Consider the following 27,300-nt stretch of genomic DNA (forward strand, 5'->3'; position numbering starts at 1 on the left):
GAATAAGATTTTTCGTTTTTTTGCATTATGCTGAAAATAATATCAGTTTATTCAAATAAGTCAAGAGAGATATGTTAAAATGTGTTGTCTCATTCATCACAATGAACGAACTAGTAATTTCAAATTGAGTGTGTTGCATTGTGGGATACATAATTCCACACACTGTGCGCTGTTATAGTCATCTTAGCATGAATCACTTTGTTGTATTTCTCATTTGTAAGTCACTTTGGAAAAATCTCATACATTTCCTCTGCATACTGTACACTGCAGAAACCGTGAGAGTAGTATGATAGTATGCTATTCCAAACAGCCATGTTTCTTTTTCTAGTCAAACACGAAGTTTGATGTGTTTTAAGGTGATGGTTTTTTTTCTGGACATCCAGAGGCTTCTGTGCGGGTGATATTTTAAGAAACAGTTAAAAACCAGCCCAGTGTTTTGTGCTTATGACATGGTTTGAAATGATCTAAAATGCAAGAAGTGCTCCACTGAAATGCTTTGAAGAAAATAAAACACTAAAACGAGATAAAAGAAGCTAAAATGACATTTCCACTTAAACATCCATGACACCATTCTGGTATTACCCATATATCACAGCAGATGCTCAGACGGCTGCTCCTCACAGGTACGGGTACTGGTTGAGTTTCCTCCGGCTGAGGGGAAACGCCGCAGACCGCTGATAGGACGGTGTGGACAGCTGCTGGTGCTGATACGGCGCTGAAGCCTGACACATGACGCCCATGGCACTGTTCTTCTGCAGAAGGCTCAGAGAGGCTGAGTACGGGCCAACGGTGCGCGTGTGCCGGCCGGAGGACGAGGAACAGGAACTGGCTGAATTGTGCAGCTGGTCCACGGCCTGCGACACTGAGGCCAGGGCTGCAGATGCAGGGTATGCATACAGACTGGAGGCAGAGCCGAAGAGCGATGCTTCATGAAGCCTGTAGGAGTGGGAGGGGCCTGTAGGAGGGTAGGTGGGCTGGCGTCTCAGGGATCCGCCCCCTGCACGGCAGTGGGATGACATCATTGATTGCTGCGCCTGTTGAACGAATCACAGAGTGAATCAAAAGCATAAAGAATCACTGGATGACTCTGTAGGAAAAAAGCAACCTGATGATAAATATTTAAAAAATACACCAAGGTCTGCCATGAAATCATCCTTAGAAATGTATGGCACACAATTTTCTTCATGCGATGTTGTGTTTCCTGTTGAAACAGGAAGTTGATTCAGATTCACTACCAGTCAAAGATACAATAATTATATTTATATATATATATTTATTTGTTTTTTTTAAATAAGTATTTTATGCTTCCAAGGCTCCATTTCTTTGATCAAAAATACAGTAAAACAGTAATACATAATATGAAATATTATTACAATTTAATTTAACTTTTTTTAGTTAAATATATTTTAAAAAGTAATTTATTCCGGTAATGCAAAGATGAATTTTCAGCAGCCATTATTCCAGTCTTCAGTGTCACATGATCCTTAAATTAATATTTATTTAGCAAGGGTGTTTTAAACTGATTAAAAGTGAAAGTAAGATTTTTTAAAAAGTAAACCAAAAAAACGAACTTGTATTCAGCAAGGATTCACTAAATTGATCAAAGATGTGACAGTAAAGACACTTACTACAAAACATTTCTATTTCAAATTAAAAATTCTAATATTTATTTTGAACATTCTATTCATAAAGCAATCCACAAAAGTATCACTGTTTCCACAAAAATATTAAAACCGTTTTCAACATTGATCATAATAAGAAACATTAATAATAACAACTGACAATAATAATTAAAAATTTATTTTTATATCAATATTTATTTTTATTGAAACCATGATACATTTTTTTCAAGATTCTTCACTGAATAGAGTTCAAATAACATTTATTTGAAATAGAAATCTTTTGTAACATTATTAATGTCTTTACTCTCACTTTTGATTAATTTAATGCATCCTTGCTGAATAATTATTAATAATAATTATTAATATTAGAATAATTATTAATATTAATATTAGTATCAATACGCAAAAAAAACAAAAACATAATTGACCCTAAACGTTAGACTTTAGATGACCTCAAAGCTAACAGACATTGACTAAAAGCCACAAAAGTTTAAATCTGATGTCATGTGGTGTTTAAAAACCGGAGTGGACCTGTACAGATGTACCTGGCTCAGGTTGAGAGGCTGAGATCTGTTTGATGCTGCTCTGTGATGCCGGTCGCTGGACTGTGAGGCCGTTCCTTTCTTCGATTTTCCAGAGATATTAGTACGTTGCTCTAGAGGTACAGAAAAAAGATCTTAAAGCATTAGTTCACGCAAAAATTTAAAGTAGCCCCTAAATTACTCACCCTCATGTCATCCTAGGTGTATATGACTTTCTTCTTTCAGACGAATCCAGTCGGAGTTATATTAAAAATTGTCTTTGATCTTTCAAGCTGTTTCATGGCACTCAGCGGGTGTTGCATGCATCAGTCCAAAATAAGTTAAATAAAAAGCGCCCATCCATAAAAAAAAGTGTCTCACACGGCTCCGGGGGGTGAACAAAGGCCTTCTGTAGCGAATCGATGCGTTTTTGTAAGACAAATATCCATATTCAAAACGTAATAATCACTTTAATGTAGCTTGCGCCAGCAGTTGTACACGAAAGCAGTTCCGGGAGCATGACGTATGAGGTCAGCGTTGTGCATGCGCCGGTGAGTCTCGTGAAAACCAGCATTTGTTAACAGGAGCAAAGGAAGCAAAGTTTCCTTACTTTAGCAAAGGAAAACCAGTCTCCTCTTGGCTTATATCGAAATCCTCCGACATTCTTCTTTACAAATCCTCGTTTTGTACTTCTAAAAAATGACCATTGTTTTGTTTTGATCTCCCCCCTGCACTTCCGCATGCGTCACTTCTGAGCGGAGCATGCGCAAAGCCGACCTCATACGTCATTCCCCCGGAACTGCTTCCATGTACAACTGTGAGCGCAAGCTACATTAAAGTGATTACTACGTTTTGAATATGGATATTTTTCTTACAAAAATGCATCGATTCGCTAAAGAAGGCCTTTGTTCACCCCCTGGAGCCGTTTGAGACACTTTTTTTTAATGGATGGACGCATTTTATTTAACTGCTTTTGGACTGATGCATGAAACACCCGCAGAGTGGCATTAAACAGCTTGAAATATCAAAGACAATTTTTAATATAACTCCGACTGGATTCGTCTGAAAGAAGAAAGTCATATACACCTAGGATGATTTGAGGGCGAGTAATATATGGGCTAATTTTCATTTTTGGGTGAACTAACCCTTTAAAGAGTCAAATCTGTACAAACATGACATTATCATATGACCACTTCCATATGTATATCCATGTCTTTTCAATATTCAACAACTTGCTTTTACTCATTTCACATGCAAAGAGGTGAACCAATCATAACAGAGGTCATTTTCATATAAAAAGTTACAGTAACAGAAAAATCCTGGTTAATTCTAAAATGGTCATTTAAAACTAATTGTGACTGATTTTGGTGTAAGAAGCCTTGTTTATCATGAATGGACTGTAGTGCTAAAGCTGTAGTGTAGAATGTGGCCCCTTTAATTAATCAAAGCTCAGTATTTAGATGATTAGAAGTCAGAATGAGTCTCACTGACCTCCTGACGCTCCATCCCAGCGCTGTTTTTTCACTGACGGCGTTACCATGGCTAGAGACTTGGAGTGTGTGTTGGGAAGGCATTTGGGGCTGAGAGGGGTGCTGGTGGATGAGTCCGAGTCCTGGGAGTCATGGACAGTCACACAGCTGATGACATTTGTACGCTGGTTCACACTACAGCTGCCATACAAGAGAAGAACAACTTGAATTCATGCTTTTGAACAAAGTCTCTTATGCTCACCAAGGTTGTAAAAAAAGTGTTGCGAAATATTGTAACCATTTAAAAGAACAGTTTTTAATTTGAATATATTTTCAAATGTAATTTATTCCTGTGATGCAAAGCTGAAATATCAGCATCCTTACTCCAGTCTTCAGTGTCACATGATCCTTCAGAAATCATTCTAATATGCTAAGTTGCTGCTCAAGCAAGATTTCTTATTACTATCAATGTTGAAAACAGTTGTGCTGCTTAATATTTTTGAGATACAAACTGAGATACATTATTTTCAATCATATTTTCTGAGTAGAAAGTTCAAAAGAACAACATTTATTTGATATAGAAATCTTTTGTAACATTATAAATGTCTTTATCGTCACTTTTGATCAATTTAATGCAAATTATACATTTTATTCATTTAATTTTATACTTATTTATTTTTAAAAAATCTTAATGACCAAATTTTGACAATATGAAGATATGTCTAAAAGAAAAATAATGTAGCAAAAAATAAATAAACTATATATACATACACACACACACACACACACACACAGCAACTACAATACAGCTACAGTAAAGAGTTTTGGTTGGGATGTGAAAGTGATGCTGCACCTTTCAGGAGGAAACTTCCTGTCGTCCTCGTCCTCAGTATCACTGTGGATGGTGATGATGCTGACGGCGGGGCTGGGCGTGTCACAGATGATGATGGGCTGGGACGCATCACCACAGTTGTGTGCTACTGAAGAAGTCGACTGCTGGGAGGACGTGGGTCTGTGACATGAAGACAGAAAACAGATTTTAATTGAGTACACAGTACCATATTTTGGACAGTTTGACTTGAAATGTACATTTTCCGATCTATTATTCAGACACTGGTATTATGAAGGTGGTTGCTCGTTCTGAGACTCATTAACAGCGTTACCTGGCTCTGCTCTCGGCATGTCGACCCTTTGACCTCTTTACTCTACTCTGCTGTGTACGACTGCTGGCTGCCTTTGTGTGGGAGGGCTGTGTGCTCACGTTACGCCCCTGCGCAGAGCCCTGCTGCTTCCCATCGCACTGACCTCCATGTCGACCCCTGACAGAGTGTATTAAATGCATGCTGTTTTGAGAATAGTAATTGGTAATTAGCTATTTACAGTTCGTAAAATTCAGTTTTCATTGCAGCAGCACGTTGTTTTACATTACAGTTAGCAGCAACAAAGTCAATCAAAGTGTCAATCTGCAATGATTTCTACCGGCTTACAAGAAGTTGCAATATTCCAGTTCATCACTTTTAAGTTGTTTTCACACTTAGTACATTTGCAAAATACTTTTTCGTCATCAACATAAGCACCACCTTTTAAAGCTTTTAACACTGTAATCAGACAATAAAGCACATGTGAATCAAGCAAAACGTGTCAAGAACCTGTCCAGGTCATATTTCACCTTAAAATCTAAAGAAAAGAAAAGGTACATTTTTAATTCTTACTGTATTGTTTCCAAATTACTAAAATAATACATTTTTTTTATTTAAATAAGCATAAATGAACTAACTTAAATATATGTCATTTCTTTCTCACCTTACAGTATTGAGAATTAGATTTTTTAAAAATCTCAATAATAATAATAATGACAGTAAATAATAATAATAATTAATACGTTTTAAATAATAACAATAATAACTTAATATAATTTATTTATTTTTAATTAAGAACAATATTATTATTATTATCATTTTTTCCCTATTTTGAGCTGATTTTTTTTTTTGTCTCATAGGTTTTGTGAGGTTTACCTGTAAAGCAAACCCCAGATTTTAATACTAATACTAATAATTATAAAAACACAATAACTACAATAATTAAATCATATTAATTATTAGAATAATTCATATATAATAAATTTTAATAATGGCTATATAATAAGAATATATAGAAAAATAGACTTAATATAGTTTATATATTTTTAATTTAAAACAATATTATTATTAATATTTTTCCTTCTATTTTGAGCTGATTTATAATAATAATAATAATAACAAAATAACCACAATAATTACACAATAATAATTATATTAACTATATTAGTAATTAATAATTATTATATAATACTAATACTGATAATAATAATAATAATAATAACAATAATAATAATACCATATTTCCTACTACTACTACTACTACTATTACACACACACAAATATTTAATATATAATATATTTATTATCATTATTATTAATGTGTTTTAATTAATAATAATATATTTGATTTTGAGGTGATATTTTTGATAGGTTTTGTGAGATTCACTTTTAAAGCAAACCCCAGATGCATTCATACTCGAGCACTGCACAATAGTAAAGCGTTTACACAAGCTTTTTTTCAGACTTGATGGTTGAATGAATCCAGGTTTGCAACAGAACCTGGAGTGTGAAACTGCAAGTGTAAACTGCTGTGGGAGAGTTCTGACCTCCAGCTACTGTTCTGTTGGCTGGTGTTGTCCGAGAGCAGAGAGCCCATGGGTGAGTCAGACAGCACAGGCTGGCTGGGATTGTGCATGGTCATGCCTGACATCTGCTGCCATGAAGAGGGAATGAGGATCTGCTGGGTCCCTGCTGGCCAGCCCTGCTAAACACACACACAAAGACAAATGAACAAAACCATTTTGTCAGAAACTCAAATCTACTTGCATTTTAACAGCTCTATTCATTTGGAGCAACATGGCCTGATCACACACTGGTCACGAGCTTTAATGTCAAAAACAGGTGAACTGTGATTCAGAAAACTAAATTATGACAATACAGGTGAACTTTTAGCGATAATAGCAAGGCTTTTGTAATAAAATGGTGTTGGGCAGGTACAGTATAAATATGCATTACACACACTCCTATTTTGTTAACCACTGCTTTTTATATTGTTCCTTTTTGCTCTGTTTACGGTGAGTTTAGGTGTTAATAGGCCTTAAAACATTAATGCACTTTGATTGACAGATGCATAATGAGCACATTCAGTGTGGCGACGCTCAGTCTGTCTGCGTTCGATCTCTTCCTGTCATACACGAAAAGCAGATCCTGTCCTAAAAGCTCTTAAAATCATGCAGAACTTCATTAAAACAAAACAACACAGTGAGAAAGTCAATTTCAATTTTCATCTCATTTATGTTGCTTGACTAATCGGGAATCTTTCATGCTTAAAGGGGAAACGGGAGTCAGAAAATCATGATAGAGTTCGAGCAGATCAGTCTTTTATAAAGAGAAGAATAGATGCAAAATTCACAAGAAAACAATAACAACTGCGCAGGGAATTTAACTCAAGTGATTACCAAAGTAACACAAGTGATGAGTTACGGTTGGCAGTCCATTTATCTGCATTGAGAGGAAATGACTGGTTAGCAGTGGAAGGAAAAAAGGAGAATGAGTCTACGGAGAGACATTTGTTGCCACAGGAGTGGGTCTGTGGAAAGAGAAATCATTTGGATTGCATAGAGTCAAGCAGCCATGCTTCACTGGATAGAGCCCTGGGGCCCAGAAGAGATGCAGCACGAGTCCAAGAGAAAAACCGCCTTGTTAAATCATGATTGATAGGTGAGGAAAGATGAAAACAAAACTAAAACAGCCACTTTCCACCATAAAACCCCTAAAGAAATAAGGGCAAAGAGCAAATCACATCAATTCATTTGATAGCTTCAAATCATATCACAGAGTAACAGCAGTGTGCACAGAATTTACATTAGGTACCTGTGACACTTTTGGTCAGAATCGCCGTCTGTGCATGTACATAAATGCACATGTGAACGCGCCACTGGAAGGCGCAGCGAGGCCACCGTCAGAGGCGTGCTGCTGCTCTGGTTGGGGAAGGGATAGAGGGATGTGTGGAGGAACTGAGAATGGAGGAAACGGTGGAGCGGTTACAAAACGATGGCTGAGCTGACAGAGAAAGTAGCTCGCCAAGACTTTCCAACATCATTGTGATAGCGAAAAAATGAAGAAAAACAATGTCAAATACAAAACAGATCAATATCATTTGACAGTAAAGACAGCGACTCAACGGACTTGAAACATCTTGATTGTAACAACTTGACTGTTTTGGCTGAAATCTCACCCTGGTCTTCCAAAGTCACCGATTAAAAATGGCAGGTAACAGAATAAATGCATGTCTTTGACCTTTCTCTCCAATTCATTGTCATGAAAAGCTAAGACAGAAATCTTGGCTGAAAATACACTATAATTTGGGGTCAGCAAGATTTTTTTTAATACTTTCATTTAGCAAGGAGGCATTAAATTGATCAAAAGTGACATTAAAAAGACATTAGTAAAGTTATTTTGGACTTTCTATTCAGAGAATCCTGAAAAATTGTATTATGGTTTCCACAAAAGTATTAATCTGCACAATTGCTTTCAACATTAATAATAATTAGAAATGTTTCTTGAGGAGCAAATCAGCATAATAGAATGATGTCTGAAGGATCATGTGACACTGAAAATTCAACTCGCCATTAAAGGAATAAAAGTTGTTTTAAGTTGCAATAATATTTAACAATATTCCTGTTTTTACTGTATCATTGATCAAATAAATGCAGCCTTGGTGAGCATAAGAGACTTATTTTAAAAACATTTAAAAAATCTTACCAACCCCAAACTTTTGAATGGTAGTTAGTGTGAACAGAAACTGTAACAGAACAGATGACAGAAAATGTGGCTTTTGTTAAATGCAGCGTGCATGTGAAATGATTTAATCATATTTAATATAAATGCCAGCTGAGCTGATGACGATATTTTCCTGGAAAGAGTCTGTGTTTACAGTTTATGATGTACCCACTCTGAAAATCGGCTAGTGAGATGCAGACTCAAAAGGATTTAAAACAACTGCCTCTTTCGTTTTTAATCTTCACTGTAATTCTTACTGCACATAAATGAGGAAAAGGTGATATAGAAAAAAATAAACACTCAATACTCATAAAGGCCAATGTGCTAACAGGGAGGAGAAACAAGGATCATATTAAACAGTGTTAAGAGGAGAAACACAGTCAGATAACACACAAACATGATGCCTACCTGTGTGAGCATGCTGGGCTGAATGTGTAGAGGCTGGGTAGATTGGTTCTGGGGCACTATGGGTACAGAGTTGTCCATTCTCACTGGATATCCAGCGTGTTTACTGGAGGTCTGCAGCCCTGGTGAATCAAACATGAGCGATTCAGTTCAAATGCATTTGGAAGCAGTACGAGTCAAGGACAGGTTGGGTTGGGTATGAGTCTAAAGGACAGAGCGGTGGGGTTGGGTAAAAGGGGTCGGGTACAGGCTCACCCTGGATGGTAGGAGGGCACACAATGAGGGTTTGCTGGAAGGGCTCTGTCTGGGCACACAGCTGAGTAGGGCGAGCCTGCAATGGCACACTCTGCTGAGCCAAGCCTGGTATATTTATAGTGGCCTGCTGGTACAGACCAGGCTGGTAGTTCAGTAGAGGGACGTTGCTGCTAAGAGACAGGGACTGGCCGCCTGTGGAGGCCATCTGGCAGTTACGGAAAGAGAGGGAGATTCTTAACAACATTGACTAAGCACAGAAACAGCACTAAAAACCTTAATATAGCATGCATACTATGCTTTAAAGCAATAGTTCATCTATTAATGACAATTCTAATGTTGTTTAAAGCAGCTCAGTCTCATGTTGTTCCAAACCTCTTTATGCAGACAATTCATACATGACCACGTCTGTCAAGCTCCCAAAAAACAACAAAATCAACCCCATATAAGCAGTTCATCTGACTTGTACATTATATTCCTGTGTTTTAACTAAAAGTATTAAAAAATTTTGGCAATTGAAATAAAGCTGAAATAAAATAAAATATAAATATTAGATAAAAAAACTAAACTTTATATATATATATATATATATATATATATAAATATTTTTTAATTACATTAAAAACAGAAAAATGCCTTGGCAATTAACTAAAATAAGTTTAAGTATTAAAATGACTAAAACTAAAATGGGAATAAAAATAAATTAAAGCTAAACAGAAAAATATAAAAACAAACAAAAAAACATTAAAAAGCATATAGCAAAATTACATTATTTTAACTACTTAAACTAAAATGAGAACTGAAAATATATAAATAAAATATATATTGATAAATACTACAGTAGCATATAAATAATACTAAAATAACACTGCTATACTGCAAGTCATTTGAAGTCATATGATAGCTTTGTGAGGAATAGACCGAAATTTTATTCAAATTCACTGGTAATTTTGCCCTCGAGTGAGCTGCTACCTCAAGAACCAAATCATGAGAGACCCAGATCAGTCTGATTTGTGAATGAATCATTTATTCTTTTAAATAAATCAGACTGATCAGGTTCTTAGACTCTCAACTCACCGATTCAATAATTAATTCTCAGCAGATCATGAATTAACAGCAATTATATCAATTCAGAAGACTTCGAAATTAGTGCTCGAGTTACACAGATTATATTTGTGGGAGTTTTTCATCATTTTTGGAGATTTAACAGAAATGGCCACTAAGAAATGATGATGTATGGAAAAGAGCTACATCAAAAATGATTGTCTTTCACCGAAAAAATAACATATGAGTTTGGAATGTCATGAGAGTGAGTAAATGATGATAGAATTGTCCTTTTTTGGTGAACTATCCCTTTAAAACACGCTATAGTAGTTTGACATTTCTTGTGATATTCAGTCGTATAATTCTATTCTTATTTTTTACCACTACAAGCAACATACTGAATGCAAATGCATTACAAACGAATTAACTTTCCCATAATGCATCTGTGCAGTAGTACACACCTGACTGTGCTGATTGAGTTGACTGCTGAAGGTGACGGTGAGGTTGGTGGCTGCGCTGGGAGCATTGTGGCTGGCGAACAGGTTCTTGTTGTTATCGAAGGCGGTACACCTGCGCTTGCAGATCTCCATGTTTTGGAAGCAGGACTTCACACTACACAACAAGAGAGGAGTACACGGCACTGGTGTTAGTGTCTTCAGAGGAGTACAGGTAGAGATGTGGCTAGTATATCTACATTATATGTAGATAATCAACAAATAAACAACAGGGCTTACTGTGAGCTGTGTGGGAAGTGAAGAAGGTGAGCCATCGTCACAAACGGGTGGTTAAGGGTCTTAGTAGGCGTGATCCGCTTGTCTACGTCGAGAGTTAGCATTTTCTTCAGCAGGTCAATGAACTCCCTCCGATCAGCCTTCTCTGCCAAAATGTCTGTGCCCTCCAGGTTAGTCATGTTGACCTGGAGTGTGAGAAAGAACTAATTTAAACCAGGCAATAAAATAAGATTAAATATTAAAAATAAATACATAATAATCAAAGACGTCATGTGACATAAGGAAGTATTTAAAAGTCTGCACTATTTTTAGATCACTAATCAAAAAAGCACTGTGGCATTGATCTAGTTTACTTAGGTTAACATGTTACAGTGAGTCTATTCATAAAGTTAGTCAAGGTTTCAGACATAACGAAGAAAAAGAAACCTAAAAAAAACTAATAGGCTGTTTTGCAAATGTACGTGGAGTTTAATATGTAAATTTGTGATTGGATAACCAAGGTGTTGAATATTAAATAGGCACTGATATATATACTACTGTTCAAAAATTTGAGGTGAGTAATGTTTTTGAAAGAAGTTGTTTATGCTCACTAAGGCTGCATTTATTTGATCAAAAATGTAGTAAAAACTGTGAAATATTACTACAATTTAAAATAACTGTTTTCTATTTGAATACATTAGAAAATGAAATTTATTGTAGTTTTTTCAGTATTCTTTTATGAACAGAAAGTGTAAAAGAACAGCATTTATGTGAAATAGAAATAATTTTTAACATTTTAAAATGTCTTTACTGTCACTTCTGGTCAATTTAACGCATCCTTATAAATAAAAGAATTGATTTCTTTAAAAAAAAAAACATCTTTTGAACAGACATTTTCAGTCAAGATTTCGGTCTTATTCATCTCAACATCACAAAGAATCAGAAAAATAAGAGTATTTATTCTGTCACCACCAATTCAAAGAACCTGGATGGATTACATCCTTTCTGAATAACTTTATTTTTTTGGATCAATTTTTTATTAAGTGTTACAGAAAATAGTTATAACAGACATACATCAATAAGACCAAAGTGCAACACACAAAATTTTTGTCTGACCCCAAACTTTTGAACGATAGAGTATGTGAGTATATTAGGGCTGCACGATATATCGAAATTATTGAAATATCGCAAATGTAAATATCGCAATATGCATATCGCAAGGGCGTGCGATATCTGAATCATTTTAATAATAGGCTACTTAAATCAAAACGTTGCAAAAGGTCAAAGTTTTAGTTCGACGCATATAGCAGAGAATTGCTTGACGTTAAAAAGAGTTATTAAGTGCAATAAGTTGCAGAAAACAACTCTCGTCTTGGTGTCTGACTCACACCTGAAGCGCGCACACAAGCCGCATCTCGCACAGCGTCTCTTCAATTCTGCCGCACACGTGCAAAGCGCACGCACACAGAGAGACACATTTCAGACCGAGTTGATTCATCTTTCGCATCTCCTCCTTATGTTCGAACAGACACATACACACAGAATTATGTCAAGTACCCGTCTCGACGATCATTCTCGTTAACGCAGTCGGTTATGTTTTAAATGAATGTAAACAGCTGAGAAAGAAATCGGATGTGTATCATACTAGATCTGTGCAGTCGGTTTTAAAGTGACAGCAGTACGTGCTGCTGAATATGTCACTAATGTTAAACAAACAACAAAACAGCTATAACAAATTGAATTCATACAGTGAACACTATGCAGTGTTATTTTACACTTAATTAAATTTCTGTACCTGAATACTACTGTTTATATTATCTATGCTTGTAAATTGTGTATTTCTTTTTTTCTTTTACTTTCTTTCTTTTTTTTACTGACTGTTCACTTAGCTTTAATCATGTTTTTTCGCATCTCCTCCTTATGTTCGAACAGACACATACACACAGAAATGTCACAAGTACCCATCTCGACGATCATTCTCGTTAACGCAGTCGGTTATGTTTTAAATGAATGTAAACAGCTGAGAAAGAAATCGGATGTGTATCATTATACTGGATCTGTGCAGTCGGTTTTAAAGTGACAGCAGCCTAGAAATACGTGCTGCTGAATATGTCACTAATGTTAAACAAACAACAAAACAGCTATAACAAAGATTAATCTAAATTTAATTCATACAGTGAACACTATGCAGTGTTATTTTACACTTAATTAAATTTCTGTACCTGAATACTACTGTATATATTATCTATGCTTGTAAATTGTGTATTTCTTTTTTTCTTTTACTTTCTTTCTTTTTTTTACTGACTGTTCACTTAGCTTTAATCATGTTTGAACTTTCTCAGACTATAGTTTTTGCTGTGGTATATGAAGAAGTACTTAAAGTGTGTGGAAAGCAAAGTTACAATGATATAAAATTAGTGTCATTAATTTTTTTTTTTTGTATGTTCACACTGATGTTAAAATGTCATTTTCTGATTTGTGACATTACTTTTTATGTAATGCTAAAACACTGCTGGTCACTTTCAGAAGTTGTAGTGATTCTTTCTTTTCCAAGAAAGAATGTGAAACAAATTGGTTATATAATTTTCATTTTTAAATATTTTTTAAATATAATTGAAATTGATTTTACACACTTTAAGCAATATCGTATCGCATATCGAATATCGCATTTTTTAACAAGGTATCGCATATCGCATATACATATATATATGTGTATACACACACACACACACACGCACATTTATATTTTACCTCATTAGTTTTGAATCCTGTCTGTACACATTTATTCTATCATTTGTATCAATGAGTTTTTCACACATTATTGTACACACAGCACTACCTGCATCATGTCGTCAAGGCAGTTGAAAATGTACTTGCGAGCCTCTTTGGACTTTATCCCAAACTCTGCCTCGTGCTCTGCGGGAGTCTAAAAACAGAAACACATCAGTGAGGAAAGCGTTCTATCATCAATTGACCGCTGATGCCTTTGAACATAAAATACACAGCAATGCTTTAAGTGGGGCATGCCTTGAGTCTCCAGAGAGGGTAGCTGGAGTCTGGGCCTCTGTGGAAGAAACGGCTGGTTTTAGTCCCGGCGCTCAGGAGATACTCAGCTGGCAAACCTTGAGTCTGGGAAATGTACCGAATCTGCAGGGATATACATGAAATGTAGATTATACACCCATTCTTCACAGATTGACACATTGTGGACAAGTAGTGTATGCAGAGAAAGGTATCTAGTTGCTGTATAAGATTATTTGCTAGCAATAAACTAATATATCAGCCAGTACTGTCAGTTTTAAGATTACCGGCACTGGCATGGCTTTGCAGCAGATGTGTTAGCGACCCCTTGTGTCACTTTCCAAATCTACTGATAGCCTTCTCAATTGAATTTGGAATAAAACTACATTGTGGACAAGTAGTGTATGCAGAGAAAGGTATCTAGTTGCTGTATAAGATTATTTGCTAGCAATAAACTAATATATCAGCCAGTACTGTCAGTTTTAAGATTACCGGCACTGGCATGGCTTTGCAGCAGATGTGTTAGTGACCCCTTGTGTCACTTTCCAAATCTACTGATAGCCTTCTCAATTGAATTTGGAATAAAACGAATTGATTTAGCACAGAACTGATTAAATCCAGGCAAACAAAACCTTATTACTGACCTGATCATATTCTGAGGCTCCCGGATACAAAGGCCAGCCCAGAAACAGTTCAGCAATGACACAACCTAGTGACCACATGTCAATGGCCTCACAGAACGGAAGGCCCAGAATGATCTCAGGAGCTCTGCACAACAACAGACAAATTAAAACAAGATAATGAATAAATTAGCTTCATTGCACTGGCAGGTTTTCTTATGAGGTGTATAAGATTGGGAGAATGACAGGTAGGGGGATACATATGATTTACTGTAAACAAATTCTTTAGGGATGAAGGATAAATTAGTGATAGACAGATATATTGATATTTATTATTTTAAAATTATCATCCAATGCCAATTTTTAATTTGTGTCATTTCCAAAAAGAGATCAAACTTTTTTTTGTTATTAAATATTTAAAAAACTAAATTAGCTAAATATTATGATTTTTTAAGAACAAATATCAAGTAGTTTTCTTAAAGTAAGACTTGAACAACACGTTAAGTTTAAAAAAAGTCTAAGGTTTTCATTGACGACAAGTTGGTTAAGTTATGTTAAGGTTACATGAAATATTCATATTTAAAAAAATAACTGCTTCACTGCTTATTAACCATTTTTTAAGAATTTCACCTTTTTAATGACACCTTTTTTTAGTTACATTTAGACCACCTACATTTTTTCCACACTTCTAACCCCACAGAAAATATCAAAATGATATGAGGTGTATATTATTGGCAGAATGACAATGCATCTGATGTATCATAAAGGTAAACAATCATTTTTTACAGATGAAGGTTATATTAGTGATAGACAGAAATATTGATATTTGGCCATTTTAAGATCATAATACAATGCTTATTTTCAATTTGTGCAATCTCCAAGATGAGATAAAACAGTATTTCAGTATTTTAGTACATTTTTTGAGTTATTTTGTTAATTTTTAGTTATTTCTAGCTATGTTATCAATAAAATGCATTATATACCATATATCAGTATTATTGACATCAGCGGATCAGCCATTGAAAAAAGTATATTAGCTGACAATTAGACATACAGTGGGTATAGAAAAGAATCACCCCCTTTAAAATAATCACATTTTGTTGCAAAGAAAAGTGGGCAAATATTGCAAAGTCTAGATCTGCAAAGTCAGTAGAGACAGAGACATATCCCATCAGACTAAATTAAAGCAAAAGGTGGTTCAACAAAATACTGACACAAGGGGTGATCCTTTTTCCAGTTCAGTGATTCAGTTTTAAAAAAATTATTTTACATCTTTCACTTGGATGTTATAAGTTGCACTGAGTAAATACAGCTGGATGAAACAAAAAATGTGTCCGTCTTCATTTCAGGCTGCAAGGCAACAAAATGTGATTATTTTAAAGGGGGGTGATTCTTTTATATTAAAGCAATAAGCCCCAAGAAGCTCCAAGAAACTCCGCTTTGCATCGTGCCTAATAACGTCCCTTAGCTGTTATAAATTCACTGTAAACCACGGCTTCACGGGGCTTATTGCTTTTATAAAACGGTTATTCCATATACGTAGCAAGGTTTCACAGAATAAAACGGAGCAAATAAAGTGTAATGATATTAATAAAAACAGTATTCTTCCACCAAACAATGTAGTTCCTCAGAAACAGTTGTGGTTCCAACAAAGTGCCGAGCAACACACAGAAGTAAACAAAGGTGTATGTTTGTAGTGTAATTTACAACAGCTTCGAACGCGGCTCAACCAATCAGAATCAAGGACCGGAACTATCCGTTTTATACAACCACTGTATAACCAATTTTATAAATTGTTAGGAACATTTAATCAATATTGGTAGCCATTAATATGAGAAAAGAACAGCTATTTATGCATAAATACAATACACAATGACTGATTTTGGAAGCATGTAAAACTCTGTATCTGTATAAAACCCTAAAACTAAATTTCTGCCAAATGCCTAAATGTAAATATAAAAGTAAAACTGTATTAGGCTTTAAGGGAGTTTTTCATACATATAATAGTTTTTATACATATAATAGTATCATATTAATATAAATTTAATTCATTTCAATTCATGTCTGGATGCACTAAGTTGCTTTAGACAGTGTTCATAAATGCACAAATGTAAATGTACATCCACTTGTCCATTCCTTTTGACATTAAATATTCCTTACCGGTAGTATCTAGACTGCAGGTAGGTTGAGCACAACACCTTCGAGACGTGACTTGCTGAACCGAAGTCGATGACTTTGACTCTGTAGGGCTGTCTGATGGGGTCCACCAGCATGATGTTCTCAGGCTTCAGATCAGCGTGGATGAGACCCAGACTCTTCAGCTTCATCAGCGCTGTGGCAACCTGCTGCAGGACCGGCCGGATACACTTGAGGAGCAGTGGGCTGAACTTGCTGTGCTTGAGGAAGTCGTAGAGGTTCTGCTCCAGCATCTCAAACACCAGACACGTGTGGTTCTTGTGCTGGAAGCACTCGTAAGAGCGCACAAAATTGAACTCGTCTGCATTCTCTGTGCTCAGACGGCTGAGGATGCTCACCTTTAACGGGACAGGATTGAGTTCAATACATTTAAGCAAATTTGTATCAAGCACATGATCGATGATTAATTAAAATCTTAGAAATAAATGCAGTAGACATTTATCATTGCATCAATCCAATATTAATTATCAGAGGTATTTGCTATGGAAGTCTGTTTCCACCTCAATTAAAAATTATGAAAACTTTATTTCCTGTATGTGCAACATCAATTGAATGTACATTCTACAATTGTGACTAAAACAAGTAATTGCAACTGTATATATCACAATTGCGACTGAGTACCAAATGCAACTTCATATTTCGCAATTGTGACTATTTTTCGTAATCACAACTGTATATCTATTAATCGCAAATATTTCTCATAATAGTGATTGTGTATCTCACTATTGCGACTATTTGTCGTAACAGTGATTGCATATTTCACAATTGTGATTATTTACTAGTTTCCCACACTACGCTGGTATGATCTTGGTCCATACTTCTTCCACTTTCTTCCACAGTTCGGTAACTGTACTCGGTTTCTTAGCCATAACTTTGTCGCCAAGGATTTTCTAGAGATTTTCAATCTGGTTTAGATCAGGACTCTGGGTCGGCCATTTCATTATTTCAGTGTTTTCAGCTTCAAAGACCTGCTTTACCCATTTTGCAGTGTGATGGGGGCATTGTCTTGCATGAAAATTGCAGGCTGATAGGGAGATGCTTGCAGGGAAGGTACCACAGGTTGCTGAAGGAGGTTCTGATGAACATTTGCATTGACCTGCCATGTAGCTGTATAAGAGGCCCAACTCCTGCTGCACAAAACATCCCCAAAACCTGACTTCTTTACACACTTGGGCTGCAGACTTTCCCCGACTCTGTCTTCTTGTGCATTTGTCTTACATGGACGACCAGCCTTTTTGGGGGACTTGAATGAATTAGTGTCATTGTAAACCTGCAATATTCAAGAAATCAGATTTGGAATGACCAACTTCTCTTGCAGTGGCTGGAAGTGTCATCCCTTTGGCATTCATCTGGACCGCCTCCTGTCACAGGGTTTCAGTCACCTTATAGCGGCCCACCATCTTGCAATCTCAGTGAAAATTAGAGGAATGCTTCCAGTTAAATAGGGTTTGTCATATAACTAAGGAAATTAGCATTACGTGCCAGATTAACACCAATAACCTGGAGGTATCTGTTAGTGTTCTCTAATTTTGATCAGAGTTCTTTTCAAATATCTCAAATATAATTTTTTTTATACCGTGCTTCAGAATAAAAATAATTTATGAAATATGCTTAAAAAAACTGCCCTTCTACTCCTGTTAGGATAACTTAAAATAGGACTAAGCAGTGACCTTGAAATTTAGGAAATTGTAGGTTGTTTTCTAATTTTGATCCCCACTGTATATATCACACAAGTGACTATTTCTTGTAATAGAGATTGTATGTTTCACAATTACAAACTTGCATATCTCACAACTGCAACTATTTCTCGTAATAGCGGCTGTATATCTCACACATGCAACTATTTCTTGTAATAGTGATTGAATGTCGGTCCATGTATGTTGCGTTCATTCATTTTTTTTATTTAAAACTGATAACATGAGAAAATGGCGCCATTTTCGTTTACGTTTTTTCCAAAAAACTAAAAAACAAGAAATTGCCTTGATTTTCCATTTTTATATTCAAGGGTAGAAAATGGATAAACAGTTTGAATATTTGATTTCCACTGATTGGTCAAGCAAGCATCAAATGGTGCTGTCATCATGTCGTCTTCTGTTTTGTGCAACAGAATAAGAGTCCTCCACTGTTAAAGCGTTTATTGCAACTCTTGCGTTCATCTCCTTCTCATCAAACAACCAGACTAACAAATGGCTTGACACAAACCATACTGGGGCAATGCCTAGACAGGATTTACTTCTGTGTAGGCATAGATTCTATATGGCAAATTAGGTGCTTATTGCAGAAATATGTATGTACCTCAGATCTGCAGCCACATTACCCTTTTAGTCTATTTCTTTGGCACACCGCACATTTTATTTAGCTGTCCAGTTATCAACCAATTTCATTTTTTCAAAATAAAACAAAAAAACAAGAAATCGCCTTGATTTTCAGTTTTTACATGCAGGGGTAGAAAATGGATAAACAGTTTGAATATTTGATTTCCACTGATTGGTCAAGCAAGCATCAAATGGTGCTGTCATCATGTCGTCTTCTGTTTTGTGCAACAGAATAAGAGTCCTCCACTGTTAAAGCGTTTATTGCAACTCTTGCGTTCATCTCCTTCTCATCAAACAACCAGACTAACAAATGGCTTGACACAAACCATACTGGGGCAATGCCTAGACAGGATTTACTTCTGTGTAGGCATAGATTCTATATGGCAAATTAGGTTCTTATTGCAGAAATATGTATGTACCTCAGATCTGCAGCCACATTACCCTTTTAGTCTATTTCTTTGGCACACCGCACATTTTATTTAGCTGTCCAGTTATCAAAATCTGTGTGGCAAAGCTGCGTGACATTTACATTATAGTGAAGCGCAGACCAGTATCGGTTTTAGTGTGAATATAAAGCTATCTTAACGTTTTGATTATTATTTCGAGTTTTATGAGCGCGGGTAAACCGAAGACTTGAATGAAGGGCAATCTGGCTAAACGTAAGTTTACTTAATTACAAATAAACCATAATGGATTATATATAGTAAGTGGAGCATAGTTTCTGCGCTGATGAAGACTAATTTATTGACGTCATAACTGTAAAACATCCTAGTTTGCAGATCACTGCCTGTATATGTGTTGATGCTTTAGATACAAAAATCCAAATTGTAAGAAACGTATCAGGTTATAATGATGTTTTAATTGACTGATGTTATGATTACTGACTTTATATTTGAATGTGTTAAGCCCGCAATAGACTTAACACCATTACGTCATCGCCAATGACGTCATTACGTCGAGCGTAAAAGAACCGGTGAACCGGTTTTTTCAACCAGTTTATTGAATCGAACTGTCCGAAAGAACCGGTTCGCGGAAAAGAAACAAACTTCCCATCACTATGACCAATCAGTGAAAAGGGGCATTTAATTCCCTCCCACATGCGGAAATCGAACATTCAAGCTGTTTATCCATTTTCTACCCCTGAATGTAAAAATTTAAAATTAAGGCGAATTCTTGTCTTTTCGTGTTTTTGAAAAATCAAAAACTGAAAATGGTGCCGTTTTCTCATGTTTCTGTTTTCAATATTAAATCAAAAACAAATGAACACAACGTACATGGACCAATGTCTTACAGTTGTGACTTTCTCGTAATAGCTACTGAATGTCTAACAACTGTGATTATTTTTTGTAATAGCGATTGTATATCATGCATCACACATGCAACGACTTCTCGTAATAGTGACTGAATGTTTCACAATTGCAACTATTTCTCATAATGGTGACTGTATGTCTCACAATTGTGACTATTTCTCGTAATAGAGATTGTATGTATCACAATTGCAAAGCTGTATATCTCACAACTACAACTATTTACATTTACATTTAGTCATTTAGCAGACGCTTTTTTCTAAAGCGACTTACAAATGAGGACAATAGAAGCAATCAAAATCAACAAAAGAGCAATGATATACAAGTGCTATAACAAGTCTGTTAGCTTAAAGCAGTACACGTAGCAAGGGTATTTTAAATAATATAATAAATAAAAAGAAAACAGACAGAATAGAAAAAGTGGGAGTGGAGGGGACACTGGCACATTTATTTTGGTTTTGTCCAATTCTGTATGTTTTCTGGTCTAAAATTTTCGAATAGTTTTCTAGTGCTTTCAAAATTAATATTCAACCTGACCACAGTCTGGCTATTTTTGGATATTCTGATGTAATGGACGTTCTTCCTCATACTCATCAACAGGCTCTAACGGTAGGCATGATTGCAGCCAAAAAAGTGATACTACTCAATTGGAAATCCCCACAAGCCCCTTGTTTTCAGAGATGGTTGAATGAGATGCTTTACATTATCCAAATGGAACAGTTACGTTTTGGTGAGCTCTCCTCACAGAAAAGATTTGAGGCCACATGGGGACCTATCTTGAGACTCTTGGAAATTTAATTTCTGTATTCTGTAAACCTCCCCTTCTATTTTTTATAATTTTTTAAAAATATAAATTTCTGAAGTATTGGATTTATAACACAATTGTGAATACTATGTTGTATATATACTATGTTGGGTTTTTTATTTTTTATTTTTTGGTCGTCATAACTGTAAAACATCCTAGTTTGCAGATCACTGCCTGTATATGTGTTGATGCTTTAGATACAAAAATCCAAATTGTAAGAAACGTATCAGGTTATAATGATGTTTTAATTGACTGATGTTATGATTACTGACTTTATATTTGAATGTGTTAAGCCCGCAATAGACTTAACACCATTACGTCATCGCCAATGACGTCATTACGTCGAGCGTAAAAGAACCGGTGAACCGGTTTTTTCAACCAGTTTATTGAATCGAACTGTCCGAAAGAACCGGTTCGCGGAAAAGAAACAAACTTCCCATCACTATGACCAATCAGTGAAAAGGGGCATTTAATTCCCTCCCACATGCGGAAATCGAACATTCAAGCTGTTTATCCATTTTCTACCCCTGAATGTAAAAATTTAAAATTAAGGCGAATTCTTGTCTTTTCGTGTTTTTGAAAAATCAAAAACTGAAAATGGTGCCGTTTTCTCATGTTTCTGTTTTCAATATTAAATCAAAAACAAATGAACACAACGTACATGGACCAATGTCTTACAGTTGTGACTTTCTCGTAATAGCTACTGAATGTCTAACAACTGTGATTATTTTTTGTAATAGCGATTGTATATCATGCATCACACATGCAACGACTTCTCGTAATAGTGACTGAATGTTTCACAATTGCAACTATTTCTCATAATGGTGACTGTATGTCTCACAATTGTGACTATTTCTCGTAATAGAGATTGTATGTATCACAATTGCAAAGCTGTATATCTCACAACTACAACTATTTACATTTACATTTAGTCATTTAGCAGACGCTTTTTTCTAAAGCGACTTACAAATGAGGACAATAGAAGCAATCAAAATCAACAAAAGAGCAATGATATACAAGTGCTATAACAAGTCTGTTAGCTTAAAGCAGTACACGTAGCAAGGGTATTTTAAATAATATAATAAATAAAAAGAAAACAGACAGAATAGAAAAAGTGGGAGTGGAGGGGACACTGGCACATTTATTTTGGTTTTGTCCAATTCTGTATGTTTTCTGGTCTAAAATTTTCGAATAGTTTTCTAGTGCTTTCAAAATTAATATTCAACCTGACCACAGTCTGGCTATTTTTGGATATTCTGATGTAATGGACGTTCTTCCTCATACTCATCAACAGGCTCTAACGGTAGGCATGATTGCAGCCAAAAAAGTGATACTACTCAACTGGAAATCTCCACAAGCCCCTTGTTTTCAGAGATGGTTGAATGAGATGCTTTACATTATCCAAATGGAACAGTTACGTTTTGGTGAGCTCTCCTCACAGAAAAGATTTGAGGCCACATGGGGACCTATCTTGAGACTCTTGGAAATTTAATTTCTGTATTCTGTAAACCTCCCCTTCTATTTTTTATAATTTTTTAAAAATATAAATTTCTGAAGTATTGGATTTATAACACAATTGTGAATACTATGTTGTATATATACTATGTTGGGTTTTTTATTTTTTGGTCTGTGTGTGTGGGTGTAAATATGTGTATTGTTATCTTATGTTGGTTACTGTTTTTTGTTTATAAAAAAAAAAGAAAAAGAATAGAGCAAGCTAGTGTTAGAGGTCTTTTTTGCTTTTGTTAATTGTATAATAAATGAAAAGAAAACCGATATAATACAAAAAGATTAGAAAGCAAGTGCTATTTTTTTAAAAAGAAAACAAGCAGCAAATGAATAGAGTGCAAGTCTAAAAGGGGCAAGTTTTTTTTTTTTTTAAGAATAGAATTAGAATAGAGAGTGCTAGAGTTAGAGGGTCAAATAAAGATGGAAGATATGTGTTTTTAGCCGATTCTTGAAGATGGCTAAGGACTCAGCTGCTCGGATTGAGTTGGGCAGGTCATTCCACCAGGAGGGAACATTTAATTTAAAAGTCCGTAAAAGGGATTTTGTGCTTCTTTGGGATGTACATTTTTCATAAATTTTTCGTAAATGTTTCTTTATTTCTTGTAATAGTGATTGTATATATCACACATGTGACTATTTCTCGAAATAGCAACTGAAAGTCTCACAATGGAGATTATGGCTTGTAATAGCGATTGTATGTCTCACAATTGTGAAGTTGTATATCTCACAACTGTAACTATTTCTTGTAGTAGTGACTGTATCTCAAAATTCTGACTATTTCTCATAATAGCGATTGCACCATTGCAACTATTTCTCGTAATTGTGACTGTGTATCTTACAATTGTGACTTAGTATCTCACAACTGCAAACATCATATCTCACAACTGCGACTGTATATTTCACAATTTAAACTTTTTGTCAAAAGCGATTGTATATCACACAACTGCTATCTGTGACTCCATACCTCACAATTGTGACTATTTCTCTTAATTGCACCTGTATATCTCATAACAGTGACGGTTTCCTGTAATTGCAACTGTATATTTTTTTTATAAAACTGTATGCTTTTGTCGATACTGCAACTGTATATCTCACAATTACAACTAATTCTTAAAATTGCAGCTTTAGATCTCTTATTTATTTATTGTTTGTCATTTACAGCATTTTATTCACAAAAATACAATGATTGGGAAAGGTTTTGATACAGGTTAACTGCTCACCTCTATTTGACCCTGGCGGGCATATGACGGATGATTCTTGAGAATCTTAATGGCCACGATCTCATTAGTTCCACGCTTCCAGCATTTCGCGACTTGTCCGAATGTTCCCCGGCCGAGGAACTCCAGCACCTCGTAGCTGTTGGAGACAGAGCAGAGGATCTCATGCTGCACCAGCTGGTAGTCGCCCTCACTGTGGGAGTTGCTGCTTTTGGTGGTGGACGTGGAATGAGCGATGGACTGAGCCGTGGCGTTGCCTCCACCTCCGGCCACACGGTTGGGGAGCACAGGAGCCGACAGCTCCTCCAAAATCTGCACGCTGTCGCTGCTGTCCACCTCCTCGCTCTTCCGCTTCAGACTGCCCCGTCTCCGATAGCCCTCACATGTCAGAGAGGTGGAGCCCACATCTTTTCCATGCTGACTGGGTGTGGATGATGATGAGGAGGATGATGAAGGCTCTGGGACGCTGCCGGTGCTGTCTGCGGCACGTACCACTGTCTGTTCCCGCGAGCCTCCAGAAGGAGAAAAGACCAGGCTGGAGGAGTTGTAATTGGGGTTGAATCCAGATGTGGAGGGGGAGGAGCCATTCGGCTGGTTTGGGCTGTGCTGGTAGTAGCTACTCTCACCTGATTGGCTGCTCACGTTCCATGCATGGTTTTCCAACTTCAGTTTCTTGGAGCGGGACAGGCCACTGGAGGACACGGAGGGAGAGGAAAACGCCTGCATTTGAGAAGACATGTCTAGAAAAGATAAAGTGAAAATGAGTGACAATAAGACAAAACAAAACGGCTTATGCATGTTGGTTATGCTACAATGGCTTTAACTTGATGGACAAAAGTTGATCAAATATTAATGTTTTAAAACAAAACAAAACTGCTTCACTCAAAAATAATTATATTATGTCATTATGATCAACTTTTGTCAATTGGTTCTTAAGATTTTTGACATTTTTCAGCTACATTTATACCACCTATAAATAAATAAATGTCGATTGTTACCTTGAAATTTTAATAGCGATTATTAATTATGAATATCATTATTTACACTGAATGATGTTTATACCATTGTTTGAAGCAACTGCATGCCATAATTTTTATATGAAAATAAACAAGCAAAAAACATAAGTGGACTTTGAACAATTATGTAATTGTGGCATCTGTAATTGTAATTTGATTAATTGTGCAGCCCTAATACACACACACACACACACATTACCCTAGACCCTATATATTCACTTTTAGTTCCTAAAAATATCAAAATGACTTTTAATTCAGAAATTAAAAAATGTCTATCACAGAAGAGATACACTCATGTCATTTTTATGTTTATGCTACACTCAAGAAATGTTAATGTTTTTAAATAACTAATTTCATAAAATAATGTCCACATACAACTTAATCATTATTTTACTTTTTTTAATATGCAGTCATGCAAATATCAGACGTTTTCTTTAGGGTAACTTCATTTGACTTGAATAAAAAAAACATTAAGGTTAGGTTTTTCATTGATAGGTTGGTTATAGGTTCAAAATATTAGTCAAATATTAGTAAATTATAAGCAATATTAGAGTTAAAAGTTTTTTAGATTAATATTTTTAAAACATAACTACACTGCTTATTAAAGACATAACAAATAATAATATGCTAAATTACCAGTCAACATGTTTTTTCCAAGAATTTCAAGTTTTCAACTAAATTTTTCAGTTACATTAGAATTAAAAAAAATTTTTTTTTCACTTTTAGCCCCACAAAAAATATCAGAATGACTTCTAATTCAGAAATGAAAACAAGCTCATCATTAAAGATATGCATTCAAGCGATTTGTAATTTTAATGAATTTTTGAAAACCTGCACCGATCCAGACAAAGCCAAGAACAAATCAAACGTACGTTGCCATAGCAACCGCTCTAGCTAGGTGATCCAGGGTGGTTGCTATAGAAATGGCTGTAGCCAGTTAATTGGGAGGGGTTGTCATGGCAATGGTTGCTACTGTGTGGTAAAAAAGAGGTGTGGCAGCGACAAATGTTTCACAAACAAACTATACACCTTTCATGGTGACAGTCAAACATGCACTAACATGTACTAACATTACCAGCCAACACACTCCGTGACTGTCGTGTCAAACATTCCGCTGGCTGCGGAAACACAACCTGACGTGCTGTATGCATGCAACACGCTTCATAAAACTTCACATCAACTGTCATCGTGCAGTGTAACATCTCTGCAGCTCACCTGCTGTGTGTTGAATTCCTCACCTTGACACTTTTCCCTAATTTTTCCTATTAGGCCTCATTGTTTTCTCTTTTTTATAGAAATGTCCCTCCATAAAAACGTCTCTTTATTCGAGCCGAGGAGATTCCGGGTGTCTAATTATGTTAGACACAGGCCATCGTTACACATTAATATTCTGCAAGGGCAGCGCACAGAATTATGACAGACCTGGAGATGAATGTAGGACATTAAACGGACTCCATTTCCGGGATGTGAGATCGAGCGCTGATTGGCCGGAGGCGTGTCACGTGATGTATAAATCTAGTCTTGTAGCTACGGTTTTCCGCATTTTGTGTTCATATTGTAAGGTTCTTCCAAAAATTACAGTGGTATAACCATGGTGTACATATAAAATTAGATACATTATAGTGCTTTTTTGTTTAATTTTCATATATATATACACATCCACAAGTGATGTCAGCAATAATTCTGAATATTGATCATTAGTATTTGGATGTGCCTACAAGTTTTAGGGAATTTTTATGAACTTTTTATTTATTTTTTTACATTTTAAGGGACTTGGGACTGTTCAAATGCAATTTCATCTTAGTGGCTGTGGATGACATGTCTATAATGTGTATGAGGTTAAGAGGTGTTTTGCCTGAAAGGGCTGAATCACTGAATTTGTTCACAGCTGACATCACATCACTGTCTTCTGTCAAATGGCAAGAACTGGATTTGAATCACACACACACACACACACACACAAAGGACTGCTTTCTTTAACAGAATATTATTTATTCAAAATGTAAACACAACATGACTATCTCTGATTACACACCCCTTTAAAGGAAAGGATATCGATCAACATTGTTCATGGAGGTGCTGAAAAAAAGTATTACTGCTAGTATTTGGGACATCAGAACACTTGAATTGAGGAGACTAGAACATACTGGTAACAAAGACAGCATTAATTCCCTCCCAGTCCGAATGAGCAGCGATACGACCATTCTGACCCAGAAAGAGATGTTTTGCGGTGCATGAAGGTCTCAGCAAACTGGACTTCGACTTGCAAGTTTTGTTGTGAATTATTTGTGCAACTCAAAGCACTTGTCCTAATGAACACAACCAAAGATCTTACAGTACAACAGGAAAAGGTAAGAATTTAATGCATATTCACCTGCCTATGTTTATAATAAAAATGTAATTGATATT

General features: G+C 35.8%; 1 protein-coding gene across 3 annotated transcripts; it reads right to left on the minus strand.

Annotated features, from left to right (window-relative positions):
- On the minus strand, window positions 1-26,311 carry LOC107599082 (homeodomain-interacting protein kinase 1-like). 3 transcript variants are annotated; one of them, XM_016290582.1, is made up of 16 exons: window positions 26,130-26,311; window positions 23,879-24,615; window positions 16,687-17,060; window positions 14,551-14,674; window positions 13,913-14,032; window positions 13,725-13,811; window positions 10,910-11,091; window positions 10,637-10,787; window positions 9,135-9,339; window positions 8,883-9,001; window positions 6,299-6,456; window positions 4,776-4,931; window positions 4,466-4,624; window positions 3,635-3,813; window positions 2,168-2,277; window positions 1-1,034 (listed from the first exon to the last, which is right to left on the minus strand). In XM_016290582.1, the coding sequence occupies exons 2-16, from the start codon at window positions 24,611-24,613 to the stop codon at window positions 618-620; spliced, it is 3,276 nt and encodes a 1,091-aa protein (XP_016146068.1). In that variant the 5' UTR covers window positions 24,614-24,615; window positions 26,130-26,311; the 3' UTR covers window positions 1-617. The 3 variants fall into 3 exon arrangements, with proteins under 3 accessions (XP_016146068.1, XP_016146076.1, XP_016146059.1); XM_016290590.1 differs by having other exon boundaries at window positions 6,299-6,453; window positions 26,107-26,311; XM_016290573.1 differs by having other exon boundaries at window positions 26,107-26,311.
- Between the last annotated feature and the right edge of the window lie 989 nt (window positions 26,312-27,300).

Source organism: Sinocyclocheilus grahami, unplaced genomic scaffold (assembly GCF_001515645.1).
Source record: "Sinocyclocheilus grahami isolate Dianchi unplaced genomic scaffold, SAMN03320097.WGS_v1.1 scaffold13.1, whole genome shotgun sequence".
NCBI lineage: Eukaryota > Metazoa > Chordata > Actinopteri > Cypriniformes > Cyprinidae > Sinocyclocheilus > Sinocyclocheilus grahami.

Coding starts and splice junctions, on each gene's coding strand:
- LOC107599082 (XM_016290582.1), bottom strand. CDS start 24,613: ATGTCTTCTCAAATGCAGGCGTTTTCCTCTCCCTCCGTGTCCTCCAGT. Junction 9,002..9,134: donor GTGCCCTCCTACCATCCAGG/GTGAGCCTGTAC, acceptor TTGATTCACCAG/GGCTGCAGACCTCCAGTAAA. Junction 6,457..8,882: donor AGCCCAGCATGCTCACACAG/GTAGGCATCATG, acceptor GTGTGTGTTTAG/CAGGGCTGGCCAGCAGGGAC.